Source organism: Ascaphus truei, chromosome 23, assembly GCF_040206685.1.
Source record: "Ascaphus truei isolate aAscTru1 chromosome 23, aAscTru1.hap1, whole genome shotgun sequence".
In the NCBI taxonomy this organism is placed as follows: domain Eukaryota; kingdom Metazoa; phylum Chordata; class Amphibia; order Anura; family Ascaphidae; genus Ascaphus; species Ascaphus truei.
This window is the reverse complement of record NC_134505.1, coordinates 6,725,079-6,747,054: the sequence shown is the minus strand read 5'-3', so window position 1 is coordinate 6,747,054 and position 21,976 is coordinate 6,725,079. Positions and strand designations below refer to the sequence as shown.

At 50.6% G+C, this 21,976-nt stretch overlaps 1 protein-coding gene across 2 annotated transcripts; it reads left to right on the top strand.

The window, feature by feature from the left end:
* The first annotated feature begins 9,304 nt into the window (after nucleotides 1–9,304).
* LSM12 (LSM12 homolog) lies at nucleotides 9,305–21,273 on the top strand. 2 transcript variants are annotated; one of them, XM_075580365.1, is made up of 5 exons: nucleotides 9,305–9,495; nucleotides 17,388–17,521; nucleotides 17,958–18,118; nucleotides 19,860–19,986; nucleotides 20,583–21,273. In XM_075580365.1, exons 1-5 carry the CDS (start codon nucleotides 9,375–9,377, stop codon nucleotides 20,673–20,675), a joined length of 636 nt encoding a protein of 211 aa, XP_075436480.1. In that variant the 5' UTR covers nucleotides 9,305–9,374; the 3' UTR covers nucleotides 20,676–21,273. The 2 variants fall into 2 exon arrangements, with proteins under 2 accessions (XP_075436480.1, XP_075436481.1); XM_075580366.1 differs by having other exon boundaries at nucleotides 9,308–9,495; nucleotides 18,009–18,118.
* The last annotated feature ends 703 nt before the right edge of the window (nucleotides 21,274–21,976 follow it).

Below are 21,976 nucleotides of genomic sequence, written 5' to 3'. Positions count from 1 at the left end.
ATTACTCCCGCAGAGCATCGCACAGTATTATTATTATTATTAATCCCGCAGAGCATCGCGCAGTATTATTATTATTATTACTCCCGCAGAGCATCGCGCAGTATTATTATTATTACTCCCGCAGAGCATCGCACAGTATTATTATTATTACTCCCGCAGAGCATCGTGCAGTATTATTATTATTACTCCCGCAGAGCATCGCACAGTATTATTATTATTACTCCCGCAGAGCATCGCGCAGTATTATTATTATTATTACTCCCGCAGAGCATCGCGCAGTATTATCATTATTATTACTCCCGCAGAGCATCGCGCAGTATTATTATTATTACTCCCGCAGAGCATCACGCAGTATTATTATTATTATTATTACTCCCGTAGAGCATCGCGCAGTATTATTCTTATTATTACTCCCGCAGAGCATCGCGCAGTATTATTATTTTTACTCCCGCAGAGCATCGCGCAGTATTATTATTATTACTCTCGCAGAGCATCGCGCAGTATTATTATTATTACTTCTGCAGAGCATTACGCAGTATTATTATTATTACTCCCGCAGAGCATCAAGCAGTATTATTATTATTATTACTCCCGCAGAGCATTACACAGTATTATTATTATCATTACTCCCGCAGAGCATCGCGCAGTATTATTATTATTATTACTCCCGCAGAGCATCACGCAGTATTATTATTATTATTACTCCCGCAGAGCATCGCGCAGTATTATTATTATTATTACTCCCGCAGAGCATCGCGCAGTATTATTATTACTCCCGCAGAGCATCGCACAGTATTATTGTTATTATTCCCGCAGAGCATCGCGCAGTATTATTATTATTACTCCCGCAGAGCATCGCGCAGTATTATTATTACTCCCGCAGAGCATCGCGCAGAATTATTATTGTTACTCCCGCAGAGCATCGCGCAGTATTATTATTATTACTCCCGCAGAGCATCGCGCAGTATTATTATTATTACTCCCGCAGAGCATCGCGCAGTATTATTATTATTACTCCCGCAGAGCATCGCGCAGTATTATTATTATTACTCCCGCAGAGCATCGCGCAGTATTATTATTATTATTACCAGTGGTCGACAAACCTATACATTTGCTTGCCCCGGGCGAGTGGATATAACCCCCGGGCGAGTAAATATTGGCCCAAGCAGCACACGTTTGGTACTAGGTGGCGAGTAGATTTTTTTGTGTGGCGAGTAGATTTTTTGGTGATTTGTCAACCACTGATTATTACTCCCGCAGAGCATCGCGCAGTATTATTACTCCCGCAGAGCATCGCACAGTATTATTATTATTATTACTCCCGCAGAGCATCGCGCAGTATTATTATTATTACTCCCGCAGAGCATCGCGCAGTATTATTATTATTATTACCAGTGGTCGACAAACCTATACATTTGCTTGCCCCGGGCGAGTGGATTTAACCCCCGGGCGAGTAAATATTGGCCCAAGCAGCACACGTTTGGTACTAGGTGGCGAGTAGATTTTTTTGTGTGGCGAGTAGATTTTTTGGTGATTTGTCAACCACTGATTATTACTCCCGCAGAGCATCGCGCAGTATTATTACTCCCGCAGAGCATCGCACAGTATTATTATTATTATTAATCCCGCAGAGCATCGCGCAGTATTATTATTATTATTACTCCCGCAGAGCATCGCGCAGTATTATTATTATTACTCCCGCAGAGCATCGCACAGTATTATTATTATTACTCCCGCAGAGCATCGCGCAGTATTATTATTATTACTCCCGCAGAGCATCGCACAGTATTATTATTATTACTCCCGCAGAGCATCGCGCAGTATTATTATTATTATTATTATTATTACTCCCGCAGAGCATCGCGCAGTATTATCATTATTATTACTCCCGCAGAGCATCGCGCAGTATTATTATTATTACTCCCGCAGAGCATCACGCAGTATTATTATTATTATTATTACTCCCGTAGAGCATCGCGCAGTATTATTCTTATTATTACTCCCGCAGAGCATCGCGCAGTATTATTATTATTACTCCCGCAGAGCATCGCGCAGTATTATTATTACTCTCGCAGAGCATCGCGCAGTATTATTATTATTACTTCCGCAGAGCATTACGCAGTATTATTATTATTACTCCCGCAGAGCATCAAGCAGTATTATTATTATTATTACTCCCGCAGAGCATTACACAGTATTATTATTATCATTACTCCCGCAGAGCATCGCGCAGTATTATTATTATTATTACTCCCGCAGAGCATCACGCAGTATTATTATTATTATTACTCCCGCAGAGCATCGCGCAGTATTATTATTATTACTCCCGCAGACCATCGCGCAGTATTATTATTATTACTCCCGCAGAGCATCGCGCAGAATTATTATTATTACTCCCGCAGAGCATCGCACAGTATTATTATTATTACTCCCGCAGAGCATCGCGCAGTATTATTATTATTACTCCCGCAGAGCATCGCGCAGTATTATTATTATTATTACTTCCGCAGAGCATCGCGCAGTATTATTATTTTTATTATTCATCTCACTGAACATCGCATAGTATTATTATTATTACCACCGCAGAGCATCGCACATTATTATTATTATTACTCAGGCAGAGCATCGCACATTATTATTCTGCAGAGCATCACACAGTATTATTACTCCTGCATAGCATTGCACAGTATTATTGTTATACTCCTGCAGAGCATCACGCAGTATTATTATTATTGTTATCACTCCCGCAGAGCATCACACAGTATTATTACTACTGCATAGCATTGCACAGTATTATTATTATTACTCCTGCAGAGCATCGCGCAGTATTATTATTACTCCCGCAGAGCATCACACAGTATTATTATTACATTCGCAGAGCATCGCACAGTATTATTATTGTTATTACTCCCGCAGAGCACCACACAATATTATTATTACTACTCCCGCATAGCCTTGCGCAGTATTATTATAACTCCCGCAGAGCATCACACAGTATTATTATTATTATTACTCCCACTGAACATCACACAGTATTATTATTATTACTCCCGCAGAGCATCACACAGTATTATTACTCCTGCATAGCATTGCACAGTATTATTATTATTACTCCTGCAGAGCATCACGCAGTATTATTATTATTACTCTCGCAGAGCATTGCGCAATATTATTATTATTACTCCCATAGAGCATCACACCGTATTATAATTATTTCTCCTGCAGTGCATCACGCAGTATTATTATAACTCCCGCAGAGAATGGCACAGTATTATCACTCCCGCAGAGCATCACACAGCACTATTATTATTACTCCCGCAGAGCATCGCACAGTACTATTATTACTCCCGCAGAGCATCGCATAGTATTACTATTACTACTCCCGCAGAGCATCGCGCAGCACTATTATTATTACTCTCGCAGAGCATCGCACAGTACTATTATTACTCCCGCAGAGCATCGCGTAATATTATTATTACTACTCCCGCAGAGCATCTCACAGTATTATTATTACTCCCAGAGCATTGCACATTATTATCATTATTATTACTCCCGCAGAGCGTGGCACGGTATTATTATTATTACTCCCTGTAAGAGACGTGTGCAGGGGGTACATTTAATGGAGACCGATTTGGGTGATTATATCTTGGCTTTATTGAGCCTGTTCCTTTATCCGGGCAAAACTTACAAAAACAACAAAATAACAAACCCCTGTCCCTGTGTAAGGGCTAACTTACTTCCCCAGCCCCTATCTGCAGGGCTGGAGCGATAGTCCCATTACCAGCCTATCACCCTGTGACGATAGCCTGTCACAGGTATTAAGGTTACACAAATCACTGGGTTGAACTGAACGAGGCTTAGATATAATAAAGTATATTTGTCCCCTCCCCCTGTCCACTGTCCCCTGTCCACTGTCTCCCCCCCTCCTCCTGTCCACTGTCCCCCCTCCTCCTGTCCACTGCCCCCCCCTCCTCCTGTCCACTGTCCCCCCCCCTCCTCCTGTCCACTGTCCCTCCCCCTCCTCCTGTCCACTGTCCCCCCCTCCTCCTGTCCACTGTCCCCCCCCTCCTCCTGTCCACTGTCCCCCCCCTGTCCACTGTCCCCCCCTCCTGTCCACTGTCCCCCCCTCCTGTCCACTGTCCCCCCTCCTGTCCACCCCCTCCCCTCCTGTCCACCCCCCTCCCCTCCTCCTGTCCACTGTCCCCTTTCCTCCCCCCTCCCCCCCTTCTCCCCCTCCCCTCCCTCCCCCCCTCCCCTCCGTCCCCCTCCCCCCCTCCCTCCCTCTGTCGCCCTCCCCCCTCTCCCCCCCTGCCTCCCCCCCTCTCCCTCCCACCCCCTTTCTCCCTCCCCCCTCCCCCACCCTCCCCCCCGCCCCCCCTCCCCTCCGTCCCCCTCCCCCCCTCTCCCCCCTCCCTCCCCCCGTCCCCCTCTCCCCCCCTCCCTCCCCCCCTCTCCCTCCCCCCCCTCTCTCCCTCCCCCCCCCCTCTCCCACCCCCTCCCTCTCCTCTCCCACCCCCTCTCCCACCCTCTCTCCCCCCCTCTCCCACCCCCTCCCCCCCCTCTCCCCCCCTCCCCCCCCCCCTTTTCCTAGCGGGAAATTTAACTCACGGGCAACGCCGGGTCTCTCAGCTAGTAAAGTATATTTATTCCTTTGGATAGGTGAACACACAAATAATACAGTAACAGACAAGAAGTACACTTACTTTGGGGATGGGGAATGAGAAGTATGTTGCATAGCAATTCGCAATCAGGTAACAATCAGATGATATCAGAAGACAAAGGATAAAGGGTGGACAACAGTTTATAAACCTTTTGTGCCCTATCCTTAACATTGAGTACATGTGATTGGTCTTCAATTACCTCTAGCCACTCATTGACGTGGGAACACAATTTGACACATGCCCCCCTGCTTGTTGGTACATGCGCAGTAGAGCTCTGGGGTCTCATTTCTGTAACCCCTCCTCTGCATCAGGAATGCCAGCTAGTCTACCAGATTGGATTCCTGGCAGGATATGCTTTGTTGTGAGGTGTGAAATGGAACACTTGAAGACTGCTCTGGTTTGAGTAATCTCTGCCCTCATGCAAACAGTGGAGGTGACAAAATCCTTAGAACCATACTTAAGTCCTAGACATTGGGTCGCCTTTCTGGCCATATGCTACCCTGGTATGCAAAGGAATTTCCTCTGGGTTTTACCCATACCTTGGAACACAGTATGAAAGATTAAACATAAACATATTAAAATATCCGGTTCCGTTGGGTCCAGCAGGTCCAAACTCCCCAGTTCTCAATGCCGGAACTGGGACACCCTATGGTCCAATTTGCGACTTGCTACGACCTTCGGAACCGGAGATACACAAATACACTTAAAACCGTTTCACATTTTAATACAAAAATCTCTGCTGTAAATTAAATCACGGTTTTTCACTAAATCCCCATTGAAAACAACGGGCTCCGCCGCCATAGATTTTCAATGGCAAACCGCCGCCGTTGGCGGCTATGGGAATCCGCCGCCATAGACTTTCAACGGGGCGACGCCGCCGTTGAAGTCAATGGGGGTTTTCCGCCGTAGCCGGTCAACGGAGATTGGCCGCCATTGGAGTCTATGGGAAAAGTCCCGAACTTTCAAGGGGGTCCATACTCCGTCGGGTTGGTCCAAGAGGGTCAAGGATGGTTCTGCAGCGATGCCGGAGCAGTGGCTACAGATACCCCAAACCCTGATCCTCTGGGCCCTCCGGAACCGGAGCTATGGATTTCAGCTTTTGACACTTAGCCGTTTTCCTGAGCCGTTTCTGCCGCCGCCATTGGAACCTATGGCGCGACCCGCTCTTCTCGGTTCGACCCTTATCGGGGGTCCAGGATACGGGGACCCGGTTGTGGTCGAGTGGGGGGAGGTCTAGGAACTAGGGGCAGAAAGAATTTTATTTCTTGGTGCTCTAGAACTGTTTATTCCCACGCCACTTGTCGTTGAACTTGACTTGTTAAGTGATCAAAGCTCTCCTATTGAAAATGTATCCGCTTTGCGGTTAAGCGGTTTGGACAGCAGCCAACTCGTTCCTGGAAAGCTCTTTCGAGGATTCTCCATTGAAGTCAATGGGCCCATTGACTTACAATGGGAAACCGCCGCTCTTCCTCTCGGACGCCATCTGCTGGTCTTCTCAGGAAACAGGACTCAACAGCAAGATTCGCCATTGAAACACATGGAGCCTCATTGGCGGCCTATGGGAGCCTGCAAAATGGTGCCTGAAAAGGCGGGAAAATTACACAAAGGGCTATAATCACTAAACAACTATTAACCCTTGTGCTCCCGGATGGATCCTAGTGTGTGTGTGATGCAGACACTGATTAAACCAGATGTTACAATAAAATCGGGGAACAGGGGAATACACATTTACATGTCATAACGGGTTAAATCACATTTCTGGACCTCAGCCCACTTAACCCCTTGTCTCCCTGGTGAGGTCAGGGGATGGCCAGATGGGGTGTAACCCCTTTAATACCGGGCCACCCCCTCTCTCCCTCTACACACCCCAAAGTCTCAGGGGGTAACTTAAGCAGGTGGCCCTCCATGTCAGTCTCTGGCAGGTTCCTGGGTCCTCCGTGTCCAGGAAATATAGGTGTTTGGGTGTCTGCATCTCAGCACAGCCTTTGTGCTCAAGACAGTGTCTGTGTGCAGGCTTCTCTGCTCTCCTTCTGTCAGCACAAATGTGAGCTAAGGAAAAATCTCTCTCCTGTGTCTCACATCAGGCTTTTCTCAGAGTCCTAATCAGCCAGGTGGAGTCTGGTTCATTGCCTGTGTGCAATTAACCAGCTCGCTGCTGGATTTAGAGGCAGTTTCTCTCAAACAGCGATATGTCCCTGTTACACTCCCGCAGAGCATCGCACAGTATTATTATTACTTCCGCAGAGCATCGCACAGTATTATTATTACTCCCGCATAACATTGTGCAGTATTATTAGAATTACTTCAGAGCATGGCACAGTATTATTATTGCTGCCGACCATGGCACAGTATTATTATTACTACAGACCATGGCACAGTATTATTATTACTACAGACCATGGCACAGTATTATTATTACTACAGACCATGGTACAGTATTATTATTACTACAGACCATGGCACAGTATTATTATTACTGCCGACCATGGCACAGTATTATTATTACTACAGACCATGGCACAGTATTATTATTACTGCCGAACATGGCACAGTATTATTATTACTGCAGAGCAGTGCACAGTATTATTATTACTGCAGAGCAGTGCACAGTATTATTATTACTACCGACCATGGCACAATATTATTATTACTGCCGACCATGGCACAGTATTATTATTACTGCAGAGCAGTGCACAGTATTATTATTACTGCCGACCATGGCACAGTATTATTATTACTGCAGAGCAGTGCACAGTATTATTATTACTGCCGACCATGACACAGTATTATTATTACTGCCGACCATGGCACAGTATTATTATTACTGCAGAGCAGTGCACAGTATTATTATTAATCCCGACCATGACACAGTATTATTATTACTGCCGACCATGGCACAGTATTATTATTACTGCAGAGCAGTGCACAGTATTATTCTTACTGCCGACCATGGCACAGTATTATTATTACTGCCGACCATGGCACAGTATTATTACTCCCACAGAGCATGGCGTATTATTATTATTGCATTTGCAGATCATGGCACAGTATTAGTAGTATTACTCCCACAGAGCATGGCACAGTATTATTATTATTGCATTTGCAGATCATGGCACAGTATTAGTAGTATTACTCCCACAGAGCATGGCACAGTATTATTATTATTATTATTATTGCAGATCATGGCACAGTATTAGTAGTATTACTCCCACAGAGCATGGCACAGTATTATTATTATTATTATTATTATTGCATTTGCAGAGCATTTCACAGTAGTATAATTACTTCAGAGCATTGCACAGTAGTATTATTATTACTGCAGAGCATCGCACAGTAGTATTATTATTACTGCAGAGCACCGCACAGTAGTATTATTATTACTGCAGAGCATTGCACAGTATTATTATTACTGCAGAGCATTGCACAGTATTATTATTACTGCAGAGAATTGCACAGTAGCATTATTATTACTGCAGAGCATTGCACAGTATTATTATTACTACAGAGCATTGCACAGTATTATTATTATTACCGCAGAGCATTGCACAGTAGTATTATTATTACTGCAGAGCATTGCACAGTAGTATTATTATTACTGCAGAGCATTGCACAGTATTATTATTACTACAGAGCATTGCACAGTATTATTATTACTACAGAGCATTGCACAGTATTATTATTACTGCAGAGCATTGCACAGTAGTAGTATTATTACTGCAGAGCATTGCACAGTAGTATTATTATTACTGCAGAGCATTGCACAGTAGTATTATTATTACTGCAGAGCATTGCACAGTAGTATTATTACTGCAGAGCATTGCACAGTATTATTATTACTGCAGAGCATTGCACAGTATTATTATTACTGCAGAGCATTGCACAGTATTATTATTATTACCGCAGAGCATTGCACAGTAGTAGTATTATTACTGCAGAGCATTGCACAGTAGTATTATTATTACTGCAGAGCATTGCACAGTATTATTATTACTACAGAGCATTGCACAGTATTATTATTACTACAGAGCATTGCACAGTATTATTATTACTGCAGAGCATTGCACAGTATTATTATTACTGCAGAGCATTGCACAGTATTATTATTATTACCGCAGAGCATTGCACAGTAGTAGTATTATTACTGCAGAGCATTGCACAGTAGTAATATTACTGCAGAGTCAGGGCTTCTTGTCACTAAAGCTGCTACATGGCTATTTGTGTAGGAAGGGGTTAAATTCCAGCGAATCCCCAAGGGCCTGGCGACCCCTTTAAGGACATGGAGCGCCAACCACAAGATGGCGGACCCCCCCCCTCTCTCCAAACACTATAATATAATGCTCTCCACAACATGTCGGATCCAACCACAAGATGGCGGACACCTTCATCAATCCCCTCTCTTCCTAAACACTGAGGCGATATCCCCATCAGACCTCGGAGGATCCAGCCACAAGATGGCCGCCCTAACGTCTATCCTGCTGCCCTCCACAACATGGCGGCGGCCCAGCATCCACCATGGTGGCTACACCTCGTCCAACGAAAGGAATGCCCTCTACAAGATGGCGGATCCAGATGCCGGGCCGTGCCCCTCCCAAGATGGCGTCGCAGAGCGGACACGTCGCGCCGTGGGACGGCGCGCGGCGGCGGACGTCATCGCGCGCCGGAACGGGCACGTTACGCACGCTAGTGGCCGGCTGCTGGCGCGGTGCGGGGAAGATGGCGGCTCCGGGGGAATACTTTAGTGTCGGGAGCCAGGTGTCCTGCAGGACCTGCCAGGAGCAGCGGCTGCACGGGGAGGTGCTGGCCTTCGACTACCAGAGCAAGATGCTGGCGCTCAGTATCCTGACAGAGGGGAGGTGTGGGGCGAGGGGTGGGATGGGGACAGGTGAGGCGAGGGGGACAGGTATGGGGAGAGGCGAGGGGACAGATGAGGCGAGGGGGACAGGTATGGCGAGAGGCGAGGGGACAGGTATGGCGAGAGGCGAGGGGACAGGTATGGGGAGAGGCGAGGGGGACAGGTATGGGGAGAGGCGAGGGGGACAGGTATGGCGAGAGGCGAGGGGACAGGTATGGGGAGAGGCGAGGGGGACAGGTATGGGGAGAGGCGAGGGGGACAGGTATGGCGAGAGGCGAGGGGACAGATGAGGCGAGGGGGACAGGTATGGGGAGAGGCGAGGGGGACAGGTATGGGGAGAGGCGAGGGGGACAGGTATGGGGAGAGGCGACGGGGGAGGTGGGGGGGGACAGGTATGCGGAGATGGGGAGAGGGAGGTACGGAAGTGGGGGTGAGGAGAGAGGGATGGGGACTGGGGAGGGACAGGCAAAGGGGGAGAGGACGGGAGAGGCGAGGTGTGGGTTTGGATGGGGATAGGTGTTTGGGGGACAGGTTTGGGGAAAGGCGAGGGGTTGTATGGGGAGAGGGGAGGAGGGGAGGGGAGAGGTATGGGGAAAGGCAAGGAGTGGTATGGGGGAGGGGAGAGGTATGGGGAAAGGCGAGGGATTGTATGGGGAGAGGAGGTGTGAGGAGGGGAGAGGTATGGGGAAAGGCAAGGAGTGGTATGGGAGAGGGGAGGTGTGGGGGGACAGGTATGGGTCGAAGGGTGGTACAGAAGTGGGGGTTGAGGGGTGGGATGGGGACAGGGGAGGGAGAGAGGAGAGGTGTGTGGGCAGACGAGAGGTATGGTGAGAGAGGTGGGATGGGGAGAGGAGGTGTAAGGGGAAAGGTATGGGGAGGTGCGAGGGGGAGAGGTATGGGGAAAGGCGATGGGTTGTATGGGAAGGGGGGAGGTAGGTGGGATGGGGACAGGTATGCGGAGTGGGGGGGGGGTAGGGGTGGTACGGAAGTGGGGGGAGAGGCGATGGGTGGTTTGGGGATAGGGGAGGGAAAGGGAGTGGCGATGTATGGGGAAAGGTGAGGGGTTGGATGGGGACAGTTATGGGGTGGACAGGTATGGTTTGACAGGGGGGACAGGTGAAGGGAGAGGGATGGAATGTGGGCAGGTATGGGGAGAGTGCTGGTGTGGGGGGACAGGTATGGGTTGAGGGGAGTGGGGGGACAGGGCAGGTGTGGGGTGAAAGAAATGGGGAGAGGGGAGGTGTGTGGGGAGAGTAGAGGTATGGTGAGAGGGGTAGGATGGGGAAAGGGGAGGTGTGGGGGGACAGGCAAATGGTGGGTGTGAGAGGAGAGGGGTGGGATGGAGAGAAGGGAGGCGTGGGGGGGACAGGCAAAGGGAGTGGGTGGGATGGGGACAGATAGGGGAGGTGTGGGGGGGACAGGTATTGGTATAGGGGTGGTACGGAAGTGGGGGGACAGGTTAGAGGGGAGGTGTGTGGGGAGAGGGGTGGGATGGGGACCGGGGAGGTGGGGATGGACAGGCAAAGGGGAAGAGGTGAGGTATGGGGAAAGGTGAAGGGTTGGATGGGGACAGGTATGTGTCATGGGGAGGACAGGTGAGGGGAGAGGAAGTGGAGGGTCAACAGGTGAGAGGAGTGGGAGTTGTAGTGGAGGGGGGAGTTGGGGAGGAGGAAGTGGAGAAGGGGGAGTTGTGGGGGGACGGGAGAGGAAGTGGCGCTGTGGGGGGGACATTACATGGGAGGTTTGCGAGTGGGGAGAGGTGTAGGACGGGGGAATTGGCAAGGAGGTGGTATAGGAGGGATTGAGTGGGGGTAACATGGGAGAAATGGGGAGAGATTGTGAGCAAGGGGTGGAGGATATTAGAGGTGTGAGACCCTATGGACTTGGGGCATAAGGGTTTTAGGTGTGGGGGGGGGGGGCAGATGATGGATATTTAGGGCTGGGGGCTGTTGGGGTGAGGAGGGGGTACAGTGCGCGAGTGAGGGCATTAGGATCGGGGTAAGAGGTGGGCACGCGGGGGCAGGACACGCGGGAGAGGCCACGCGGCTTTGTGGCACCAGGAGGCTGGGGAGCCATTGTTCTTTAGGTGGGATGTGGGGTTAGGGGGCAGCGGGCCCTTTTTTTGAGGTGGTTTAAGGCAGGGTGGCCAACTCCAGTCAAGGTCCACCAGCAAGTCCAGGTTTTCAGGACATCCCTGCTTCAGCACAGTCGTTGTGACCTGTTGGTTGCCCTTGAGGACTGGAGTTGGCCACCCCTAGTTTAAGGGGACCCTGAGCGTAGGCTAGATGCATTGGGGAGGGGTGCACTGTATTTAGGGTTTGTGATGGGGGCGAGAGAGGCGGGGCAGTAACAGGAGAATGGGGACAGGGTGGGGGTTTATAAGGCAGGTGTCACCTGTTACCCAGCGAAATGAAACATGGACAGTAATATTTCCCAGTGACGGCAGGAGCAGCAGGCGGGGTATTTATCCGAGTTACCAGCTCCATGCGCAGATACTTCTCCCTGTGTGTTAGAGGGTAACTGTGATATCCAGGGGTTTCATTTCAAAAACACAAGGTAGACTTTACGGGGTCAGTCTCTCCTAGGGGCAAAGTGTACTAATGGCAGTGACATGGTTAAGGGGTCAGTCCCTCCTAGGGGCAAAGTGTACTAATGGCAGTGTCATGGTTAAGGGGTCAGTCTCTCCTAGGGGCAAAGTGTACTAGTGACATGGTTAAGGGGTCAGTCCCTCCTAGGGGCAAAGTGTACTAATGGCAGTGACAGGGTTAAGGGGTCAGTCCCTCCTAGGGGCAAAGTGTACTAATGGCAGTGACATGGTTAAGGGGTCAGTCCCTCCTAGGGGCAAAGTGTGCTAATGGCAGTGACATGGTTAAGGGGTCAGTCCCTCCTAGGGGCAAAGTGTACTAATGGCAGTGACATGGTTAAGGGGTCAGTCCCTCCTAGGGGCAAAGTGTACTAATGGCAGTGACATGTTTAAAGGGTCAGTCCCTCCTAGGGGAAAGTGTACTAATGGCAGTGACATGTTTAAAGGGTCAGTCCCTCCTAGGGGCAAAGTGTACTAATGGCTGTGACAGGGTTAAGGGGTCAGTCTCTCCTAGGGGCAAAGTGTACTAATGGCAGTGACATGGTTAAGGGGTCAGTCTCTCCTACGGGGCAAAGTGTACTAACGTCAGTGACATGGTTAAGGGGTCAGTCCCTCCTAGGGGCAAAGTGTACTAATGGCAGTGACATGGTTAAGGGGTCAGTCTCTCCTACGGGGCAAAGTGTACTAATGGCAGTGACATGGTTAAGGGGTCAGTCCCTCCTAGGGGCAAAGTGTACTAATGGCAGTGACATGGTTAAGGGGTCAGTCCCTCCTAGGGGCAAAGTGTACTAATGGCAGTGACATGGTTAAGGGGTCAGTCTCTCCTACGGGGCAAAGTGTACTAACGTCAGTGACATGGTTAAGGGGTCAGTCCCTCCTAGGGGCGAAGTGTACTAATGGCAGTGACATGGTTAAGGGGTCAGTCTCTCCTACGGGGCAAAGTGTACTAATGGCAGTGACATGGTTAAGGGGTCAGTCCCTCCTAGGGGCAAAGTGTACTAATGGCAGTGACATGGTTAAGGGGTCAGTCCCTCCTAGGGGCAAAGTGTACTAATGGCAGTGACATGGTTAAGGGGTCAGTCTCTCCTAGGGGCAAAGTGTACTAATGGCAGTGACAGGGTTAAGGGGTCAGTCCCTCCTAGGGGCAAAGTGTACTAATGGCAGTGACATGGTTAAGGGGTCAGTCCCTCCTAGGGGCAAAGTGTACTAATGGCAGTGACATGTTTAAAGGGTCAGTCCCTCCTAGGGGCAAAGTGTACTAATGGCAGTGACATGGTTAAGGGGTCAGTCCCTCCTAGGGGCAAAGTGTACTAATGGCAGTGACATGGTTAAGGGGTCAGTCCCTCCTAGGGGCACAGTGTACTAATGGCAGTGACATGGTTAAGGGGTCAGTCTCTCCTAGGGGCAAAGTGTACTAATGGCAGTGACAGGGTTAAGGGGTCAGTCTCTCCTAGGGGCAAAGTGTACTAATGGCAGTGACAGGGTTAAGGGGTCAGTCTCTCCTAGGGGCAAAGTGTACTAATGGCAGTGACAGGGTTAAGGGGTCAGTCCCTCCTAGGGGCAAAGTGTACTAATGGCAGTGACATGGTTAAGGGGTCAGTCCCTCCTAGGGGCAAAGTGTACTAATGGCAGTGACATGTTTAAAGGGTCAGTCCCTCCTAGGGGCAAAGTGTACTAATGGCAGTGACAGGGTTAAGGGGTCAGTCTCTCCTAGGGGCAAAGTGTACTAATGGCAGTGACATGGTTAAGGGGTCAGTCTCTCCTAGGGGCAAAGTGTACTAATGGCAGTGACATGGTTAAGGGGTCAGTCTCTCCTAGGGGCAAAGTGTACTAATGGCAGTGACATGGTTAAGGGGTCAGTCCCTCCTAGGGGCAAAGTGTACTAATGGCAGTGACATGTTTAAAGGGTCAGTCCCTCCTAGAGGCAAAGTGTACTAATGGCTGTGACAGGGTTAAGGGGTCAGTCTCTCCTAGGGGCAAAGTGTACTAATGGCAGTAACATGGTTAAGGGGTCAGTCTCTCCTACGGGGCAAAGTGTACTAATGGCAGTGACATGGTTAAGGGGTCAGTCCCTCCTAGGGGCAAAGTGTACTAATGGCAGTGACATGGTTAAGGGGTCAGTCCCTCCTAGGGGCAAAGTGTACTAATGGCAGTGACATGGTTAAGGGGTCAGTCCCTCCTAGGGGCAAAGTGTACTAATGGCAGTGACATGGTTAAGGGGTCAGTCCCTCCTAGGGGCAAAGTGTACTAATGGCAGTGACATGGTTAAGGGGTCAGTCCCTCCTAGGGGCAAAGTGTACTAATGGCAGTGACATGTTTAAAGGGTCAGTCAAGCCTAGGGGCAAAGTGTACTAATGGCAGTGACATGGTTAAGGGGTCAGTCTCTCCTAGAGGCAAAGTGTACTAATGGCTGTGACAGGGTTAAGGGGTCAGTCTCTCCTAGGGGCAAAGTGTACTAATGGCAGTGACATGGTTAAGGGGTCAGTCTCTCCTACGGGGCAAAGTGTACTAATGGCAGTGACATGGTTAAGGGGTCAGTCCCTCCTAGGGGCAAAGTGTACTAATGGCAGTGACATGGTTAAGGGGTCAGTCTCTCCTACGGGGCAAAGTGTACTAATGGCAGTGACATGGTTAAGGGGTCAGTCCCTCCTAGGGGCAAAGTGTACTAATGGCAGTGACATGGTTAAGGGGTCAGTCCCTCCTAGGGGCAAAGTGTACTAATGGCAGTGACATGTTTAAAGGGTCAGTCCCTCCTAGGGGAAAGTGTACTAATGGCAGTGACATGTTTAAAGGGTCAGTCCCTCCTAGGGGCAAAGTGTACTAATGGCTGTGACAGGGTTAAGGGGTCAGTCTCTCCTAGGGGCAAAGTGTACTAATGGCAGTGACATGGTTAAGGGGTCAGTCTCTCCTACGGGGCAAAGTGTACTAACGTCAGTGACATGGTTAAGGGGTCAGTCCCTCCTAGGGGCAAAGTGTACTAATGGCAGTGACATGGTTAAGGGGTCAGTCTCTCCTACGGGGCAAAGTGTACTAATGGCAGTGACATGGTTAAGGGGTCAGTCCCTCCTAGGGGCAAAGTGTACTAATGGCAGTGACATGGTTAAGGGGTCAGTCCCTCCTAGGGGCAAAGTGTACTAATGGCAGTGACATGGTTAAGGGGTCAGTCTCTCCTACGGGGCAAAGTGTACTAACGTCAGTGACATGGTTAAGGGGTCAGTCCCTCCTAGGGGCGAAGTGTACTAATGGCAGTGACATGGTTAAGGGGTCAGTCTCTCCTACGGGGCAAAGTGTACTAATGGCAGTGACATGGTTAAGGGGTCAGTCCCTCCTAGGGGCAAAGTGTACTAATGGCAGTGACATGGTTAAGGGGTCAGTCCCTCCTAGGGGCAAAGTGTACTAATGGCAGTGACATGGTTAAGGGGTCAGTCTCTCCTAGGGGCAAAGTGTACTAATGGCAGTGACAGGGTTAAGGGGTCAGTCCCTCCTAGGGGCAAAGTGTACTAATGGCAGTGACATGGTTAAGGGGTCAGTCCCTCCTAGGGGCAAAGTGTACTAATGGCAGTGACATGTTTAAAGGGTCAGTCCCTCCTAGGGGCAAAGTGTACTAATGGCAGTGACATGGTTAAGGGGTCAGTCCCTCCTAGGGGCAAAGTGTACTAATGGCAGTGACATGGTTAAGGGGTCAGTCCCTCCTAGGGGCACAGTGTACTAATGGCAGTGACATGGTTAAGGGGTCAGTCTCTCCTAGGGGCAAAGTGTACTAATGGCAGTGACAGGGTTAAGGGGTCAGTCTCTCCTAGGGGCAAAGTGTACTAATGGCAGTGACAGGGTTAAGGGGTCAGTCTCTCCTAGGGGCAAAGTGTACTAATGGCAGTGACAGGGTTAAGGGGTCAGTCCCTCCTAGGGGCAAAGTGTACTAATGGCAGTGACATGGTTAAGGGGTCAGTCCCTCCTAGGGGCAAAGTGTACTAATGGCAGTGACATGTTTAAAGGGTCAGTCCCTCCTAGGGGCAAAGTGTACTAATGGCAGTGACAGGGTTAAGGGGTCAGTCTCTCCTAGGGGCAAAGTGTACTAATGGCAGTGACATGGTTAAGGGGTCAGTCTCTCCTAGGGGCAAAGTGTACTAATGGCAGTGACATGGTTAAGGGGTCAGTCTCTCCTAGGGGCAAAGTGTACTAATGGCAGTGACATGGTTAAGGGGTCAGTCCCTCCTAGGGGCAAAGTGTACTAATGGCAGTGACATGTTTAAAGGGTCAGTCCCTCCTAGAGGCAAAGTGTACTAATGGCTGTGACAGGGTTAAGGGGTCAGTCTCTCCTAGGGGCAAAGTGTACTAATGGCAGTAACATGGTTAAGGGGTCAGTCTCTCCTACGGGGCAAAGTGTACTAATGGCAGTGACATGGTTAAGGGGTCAGTCCCTCCTAGGGGCAAAGTGTACTAATGGCAGTGACATGGTTAAGGGGTCAGTCCCTCCTAGGGGCAAAGTGTACTAATGGCAGTGACATGGTTAAGGGGTCAGTCCCTCCTAGGGGCAAAGTGTACTAATGGCAGTGACATGGTTAAGGGGTCAGTCCCTCCTAGGGGCAAAGTGTACTAATGGCAGTGACATGGTTAAGGGGTCAGTCCCTCCTAGGGGCAAAGTGTACTAATGGCAGTGACATGTTTAAAGGGTCAGTCAAGCCTAGGGGCAAAGTGTACTAATGGCAGTGACATGGTTAAGGGGTCAGTCTCTCCTAGAGGCAAAGTGTACTAATGGCTGTGACAGGGTTAAGGGGTCAGTCTCTCCTAGGGGCAAAGTGTACTAATGGCAGTGACATGGTTAAGGGGTCAGTCTCTCCTACGGGGCAAAGTGTACTAATGGCAGTGACATGGTTAAGGGGTCAGTCCCTCCTAGGGGCAAAGTGTACTAATGGCAGTGACATGGTTAAGGGGTCAGTCCCTCCTAGGGGCAGAGTGTACTAATGGCAGTGACATGGTTAAGGGGTCAGTCCCTCCTAGGGGCAAAGTGTACTAATGGCAGTGACATGGTTAAGGGGTCAGTCTCTCCTAGGGGCAAAGTGTACTAATGGCAGTGACAGGGTTAAGGGGTCAGTCTCTCCTAGGGGCAAAGTGTACTAATGGCAGTGACATGGTTAAGGGGTCAGTCTCTCCTAGGGGCAAAGTGTACTAATGGCAGTGACAGGGTTAAGATCAGATGGGGGTTTGTGAGATGTCCCGGGGTGGGAGGTGCGGTTAGTACAGGTTGGGCACTCCGGTGCTGTCGTGTCTCCTTAACCCCCCACGTTTTCAGAGTGCCCCTCGTCCAGTGGGAAGCCTAACCATGCCGACATCCTGCTGCTCAACCTGCAGTATGTGTCCGACGTGGAGGTGCTAAACGATCGGACGCAAACCCCTCCGCCCCTAGCATCTCTCAACATCAACAAGGTAAGGACACCAGCTGAGCACTCTCACTCACACTCGCGTACCGTCCCTCGTCAGCAGAGCACTCGCACTCACGTACCGTCCCTCCCCGCAGCTTGCCAGCAGAGCCCACTCACGTACCGTCCCTCAGCTCGCCAGCAGAGCCCACTCACTCACGTACCGTCCCTCAGCTCGCCAGCAGAGCCCACTCACTCACGTACCGTCCCTCAGCTCGCCAGCAGAGCCCACTCACTCACATACCGTCCCTCCCCTCAGACCGCCAGCAGAGCCCACTCACTTACGTACCGTCCCTCCCCTCAGACCGCCAGCAGAGCCCACTCACATACGTACCGTCCCTCCCCTCAGACCGCCAGCAGAGCCCACTCACTTACGTATCGTCCCTCCCCTCAGATCGCCAGCAGAGCCCTCTCACTCACTCATGTACCGTCCCTCCCCACAGCTCGCCAACCGAGCCCCCTCACTCACACTCGAATACCGTCCCTCCCCACAGCTCGCCAGCAGAGCCCGGTTGGAGAAGGAGGAAAAGATGAGCCAGGCGTACGCCATCAGCGCCGGAGTCTCCCTGGACGGGCAGCAGCTATTCCAGACCATACACAAGACGTGAGTCAAACGCAAGCCCCCGTCCGAAAGGCCTCAGATGTGGGGGGAGGGGGGGTGTAGTGCCCTAGTGTTTTGTAAGTAGTATCACTTGCGTAGTAATTGCCTGTGGGACACGGGCATGGTGTAGTACTCGTTCTGGGGTTCACTAGAGGCTCATGGGACATGGCGGGAGATGAGGACAGAGATGTAGGAGGAGGAGAGGAGTGAAGAGCCTTGGAGGAGGGAAGTTTTTATAGGGTATAAAGAGTTGAATGTCCTATCCGAGTGTCCTGTTGTCTCCCTAAAGTGGAAAACTTGCCTACGAATATGTCGAAGTACCTTCTTGTCTGTTAGCCTGTGCTTTTCCCATGAGCCACTGCTCCCTTCTGTCTGTGTGAGGGACATAACCAGTGAACCTCAGTACATGGGACCCCTGTCTGTCACTGGCGTCCTGTGAGGACCAGTGCACCCCGTGGTGAGAGGTCTCTTGTTGGTGCGTCCTCTTCACCTTGTGGTGAGGTCTCTGCTAGGTGGGTTCCCGTTGTCACCTTGTGGTGAGGTCTCTGCTAGGTGGGTTCCCGTTGTCTCATTGTGGTGAGAGGTCTCTGCTAGGTGGGTTCCCGTTGTCTCATTGTGGTGAGAGGTCTCTGCTAGGTGGGTTCCCGTTGTCTCATTGTGGTAAGAGGTCTCTGCTAGGTGGGTTCCCGTTGTCACCTTGTGGTGAGGTCTCTGCTAGGTGGGTTACCGTTGTCGCCTTGTGGTGAGAGGTCTCTTGTTGCTGGGGTCTCATTGTCGCCTTGTGGTGAGAGGTCTCTTGTTGCTGGGGTCTCATTGTCGCCTTGTGGTGAGAGGTCTCTTGTTGCTGGGGTCTCATTGTCACCTTGTGGTGAGAGGTCTCTTGTTGCTGGGGTCTCGTTGTCGACTTGTGGTGAGAGGTCTCTTGTTGCTGGGGTCTCGTTGTTGCCTTGTGGTGAGAGGTCTTTTCTAGATGGGTTCCCATTGTTGAACATACAACAGGTTGGGTTCCCGTTGTCGCCTTGTGGTGAGGTCTCTGCTAGGTGGGTTACCGTTGTCGCCTTGTGGTGAGAGGTCTCTTGTTGCTGGGGTCTCATTGTCGCCTTGTGGTGAGAGGTCTCTTGTTGCTGGGGTCTCATTGTCGCCTTGTGGTGAGAGGTCTCTTGTTGCTGGGGTCTCGTTGTCGACTTGTGGTGAGAGGTCTCTTGTTGCTGGGGTCTCGTTGTTGCCTTGTGGTGAGAGGTCTTTTCTAGATGGGTTCCCATTGTTGAACATACAACAGGTTGGGTTCCCGTTGTCGCCTTGTGGTGAGGTCTCTACAAGCTGCGTCCTCTTCACCTTGTGGTGAGAGGTCTCTTCTAGCTGGGTTCCCGTTGGACAATAGCCAATGAATCTTGAATCACTTGTCATTTTGTCAACCGAGGACAGACTGTGTGATCATGTCCATTTTGTCCCCAACACCTACCGTTCTTCTCATGGCATTCGGTTGTAATCTCTCTCTCCTCTCCTCGTCTTCTTCTCTTCTCGTCTTCTTCTCTTCTCGTCTTCTTCTCTTCTCGTCTTCTTCTTGTCCTCTCTTCTCCTCTCTTCTCCTCTCTTCTCCTCTTCTCTCCTCCTCTCTTCTTCTCCTCCTCCTCTCTTCTCCTCCTCTCCTCTCTTCTCCTCTCTCCTCTCTTCTCCTCCTCTCCTTCTCTCCTCTCTTCTCCTCTTCTCCTCCTCCTCCTCCTTTTTCTTTTCTCTGTCTCAGAATGAAAGATTGTAAGTGGCAGGAGAAGAACATCGTGGTGATGGAGGACGTGGTCATCTCTCCCCCGTACCAAGTGGACAACTGTAAAGGCAAAGAAGGCAGCGCACTGAGCCACGTACGCAAAATAGTGAGTATGGTGGGGGGGGGGGGGGGGTGGATGTATAGGGGATTGGAAATGGATCGTAACGATGAGTTGCCGGACCGAACACCCGGAGAACTCGTCTCATCGATTTTCGGTTTGATCCAATCCGGCATATTTATTCTGAACAGAACCTGCAGCGTTTCAGGGTTACACCGCGCCCTTTTAGTGGGGTGTCTACATCTTAATACCAGGGTACTGGGTGTAAGTATTTTTGTACGTGCAACGCCCTCACCCCCAAAAACGAGTCCCTGCACTCCTGGACAATTGGTTTCTTACAGCGGTGATGGGGGGGGGGGGGGTTATCGTATCGTCACGTCAGTAACACACCGCGTGACCTCGTCGTGGCTAAGAACCCACGCTAAAGATACCCCTCCGCTGCCGATACCCTTATTTCCCCAAAAAGGAAGTCCCCACCCCTCTTCCTGCGTCGCTGACGAGCCTGCATGGGAAACGGCTCGGTGGAGGCCCAAGTGGGAAGAAATAGGACACTCTAGTGCAGGCTTTTGGGCCTATGTAGAAGAAGAAGAAAAAATGGGCGAGGCAGGAAGCCTGACCTCTCGCCCCCTTTGTCTCCTTTCCAGGTCGAGAAACACTTTAGAGATATCGAAAGTCAGAAGGGGGTTCCGCGACCCCAATTCCAGCCGCCACAGAAAGAGACCAGCGCGTCATCCTGAGCCCACCACAGACGCCGGGCCTCCTCTTCCCCCTCCCCCCCCCACGGGAGAAGGGGGGGTGGGCTAGCTATCTCCGGCTCATCCCAGTAGCTAAGAGCGAATTGGATAGGGAGGGATTGGGGGGGGGGGGGTGGAGGGGGGAGCGCTTAGATCCTGGACTAGACCCCCCCCCCCCATCCCCTCCTCCACCCTGTCAATGGCGGGCGCGCTCTGCGGCTAATCACACGTGACAGGCGCACACGCTGTGTTGATAACTGGCCGGTCCGGTCCGTCGCCGGTGGGGGAGGGGTTGGAGAGCGGGCGCCATTTTTGTTTGTAACCGGTCCGGGCTTCACACGCTCCCTTTTCCCCCCGGTATGGCGTTCCTTCAGAACGGGGTTTTCCGTGTTATTTTCCCCATCTTTCTTTTTCTTCTTTTGCGTGAAGTTTGTTTTATTTTTATTTTATTTGTTTGATTTTTGTTTTTTTCCCCCCTCCTGTTTTTTTATTTTTTTTTCCCGTGCTGGGGGAGAGCGCCGACCCTTTGACCTCCGGAATCCGGCGGCAAAAGGGTTAACTTGCCTGTAAAATAAAACGAAACTTAACGTAAAAAAAACTCCGAATGTTGTCTGAAGGTTTTTGTGGGAGAGGGGGGGGATGGGGGGTGCTCGGCAGAGCGTGAGGGCCACGGGAATGTTGAGGGTATCTGTGGTTGGGTCTCACTCCCACTACGAAGGTTAGACTTTTTTTGCGGTGCCATGTGAGAGAGGGAGGAATAGCATGTGTAGGTTGGGGCCGCTCCCACGACAAAGGCTGGCAGGCGTGGCACTACGCACCTCTTACAAGTGGACAGGTAGAGTGAATCAATTGGACGAGGCCGCCATTTTTACTTTGGGCAAGACACAAACTTGGGGATTGGAGATCTGTACGGCTGGTCAAGAGCCGTGTGACCGCATCACCTTGTGTTGGCAAGAGCAGTCTGTCCTAATGACAGGGGCGTGTTTAATGGGTTAAAGGGTCAGTCCCACGTAGGGGCAAAGTGACCTAATGACAGGGACGTGTTTAATGGGTTAAAGGGACAGTCCCACGTAGGGGCAAAGTGACCTAATGACAGGGACGTGATTAATGGGTTAAAGGGAGAGTCCCACGTAGGGGCAAAGTGACCTAATGACAAGGACGTGTTTAATGGGTTAAAGGGACAGTCCCACGTAGGGGCAAAGTGACCTAATGACAGGGACGTGTTTAATGGATTAAAGGGTCAGTCCCACGTAGGGGCAAAGTGACCTAATGACAGGGACATGTGTAATGGGTTAAAGGGTCAG

Bases quoted from the DNA above. Each gene is read 5' to 3' on its own strand.
- LSM12 (XM_075580365.1), top strand. From the start codon at position 9,375: ATGGCGGCTCCGGGGGAATACTTTAGTGTCGGGAGCCAGGTGTCCTGC. The intron at 17,522-17,957 runs GTAAGGACACCA...CCCTCCCCACAG, and splicing joins CATCTCTCAACATCAACAAG to CTCGCCAACCGAGCCCCCTC. The intron at 18,119-19,859 runs GTGAGTCAAACG...TCTCTGTCTCAG, and splicing joins TTCCAGACCATACACAAGAC to AATGAAAGATTGTAAGTGGC.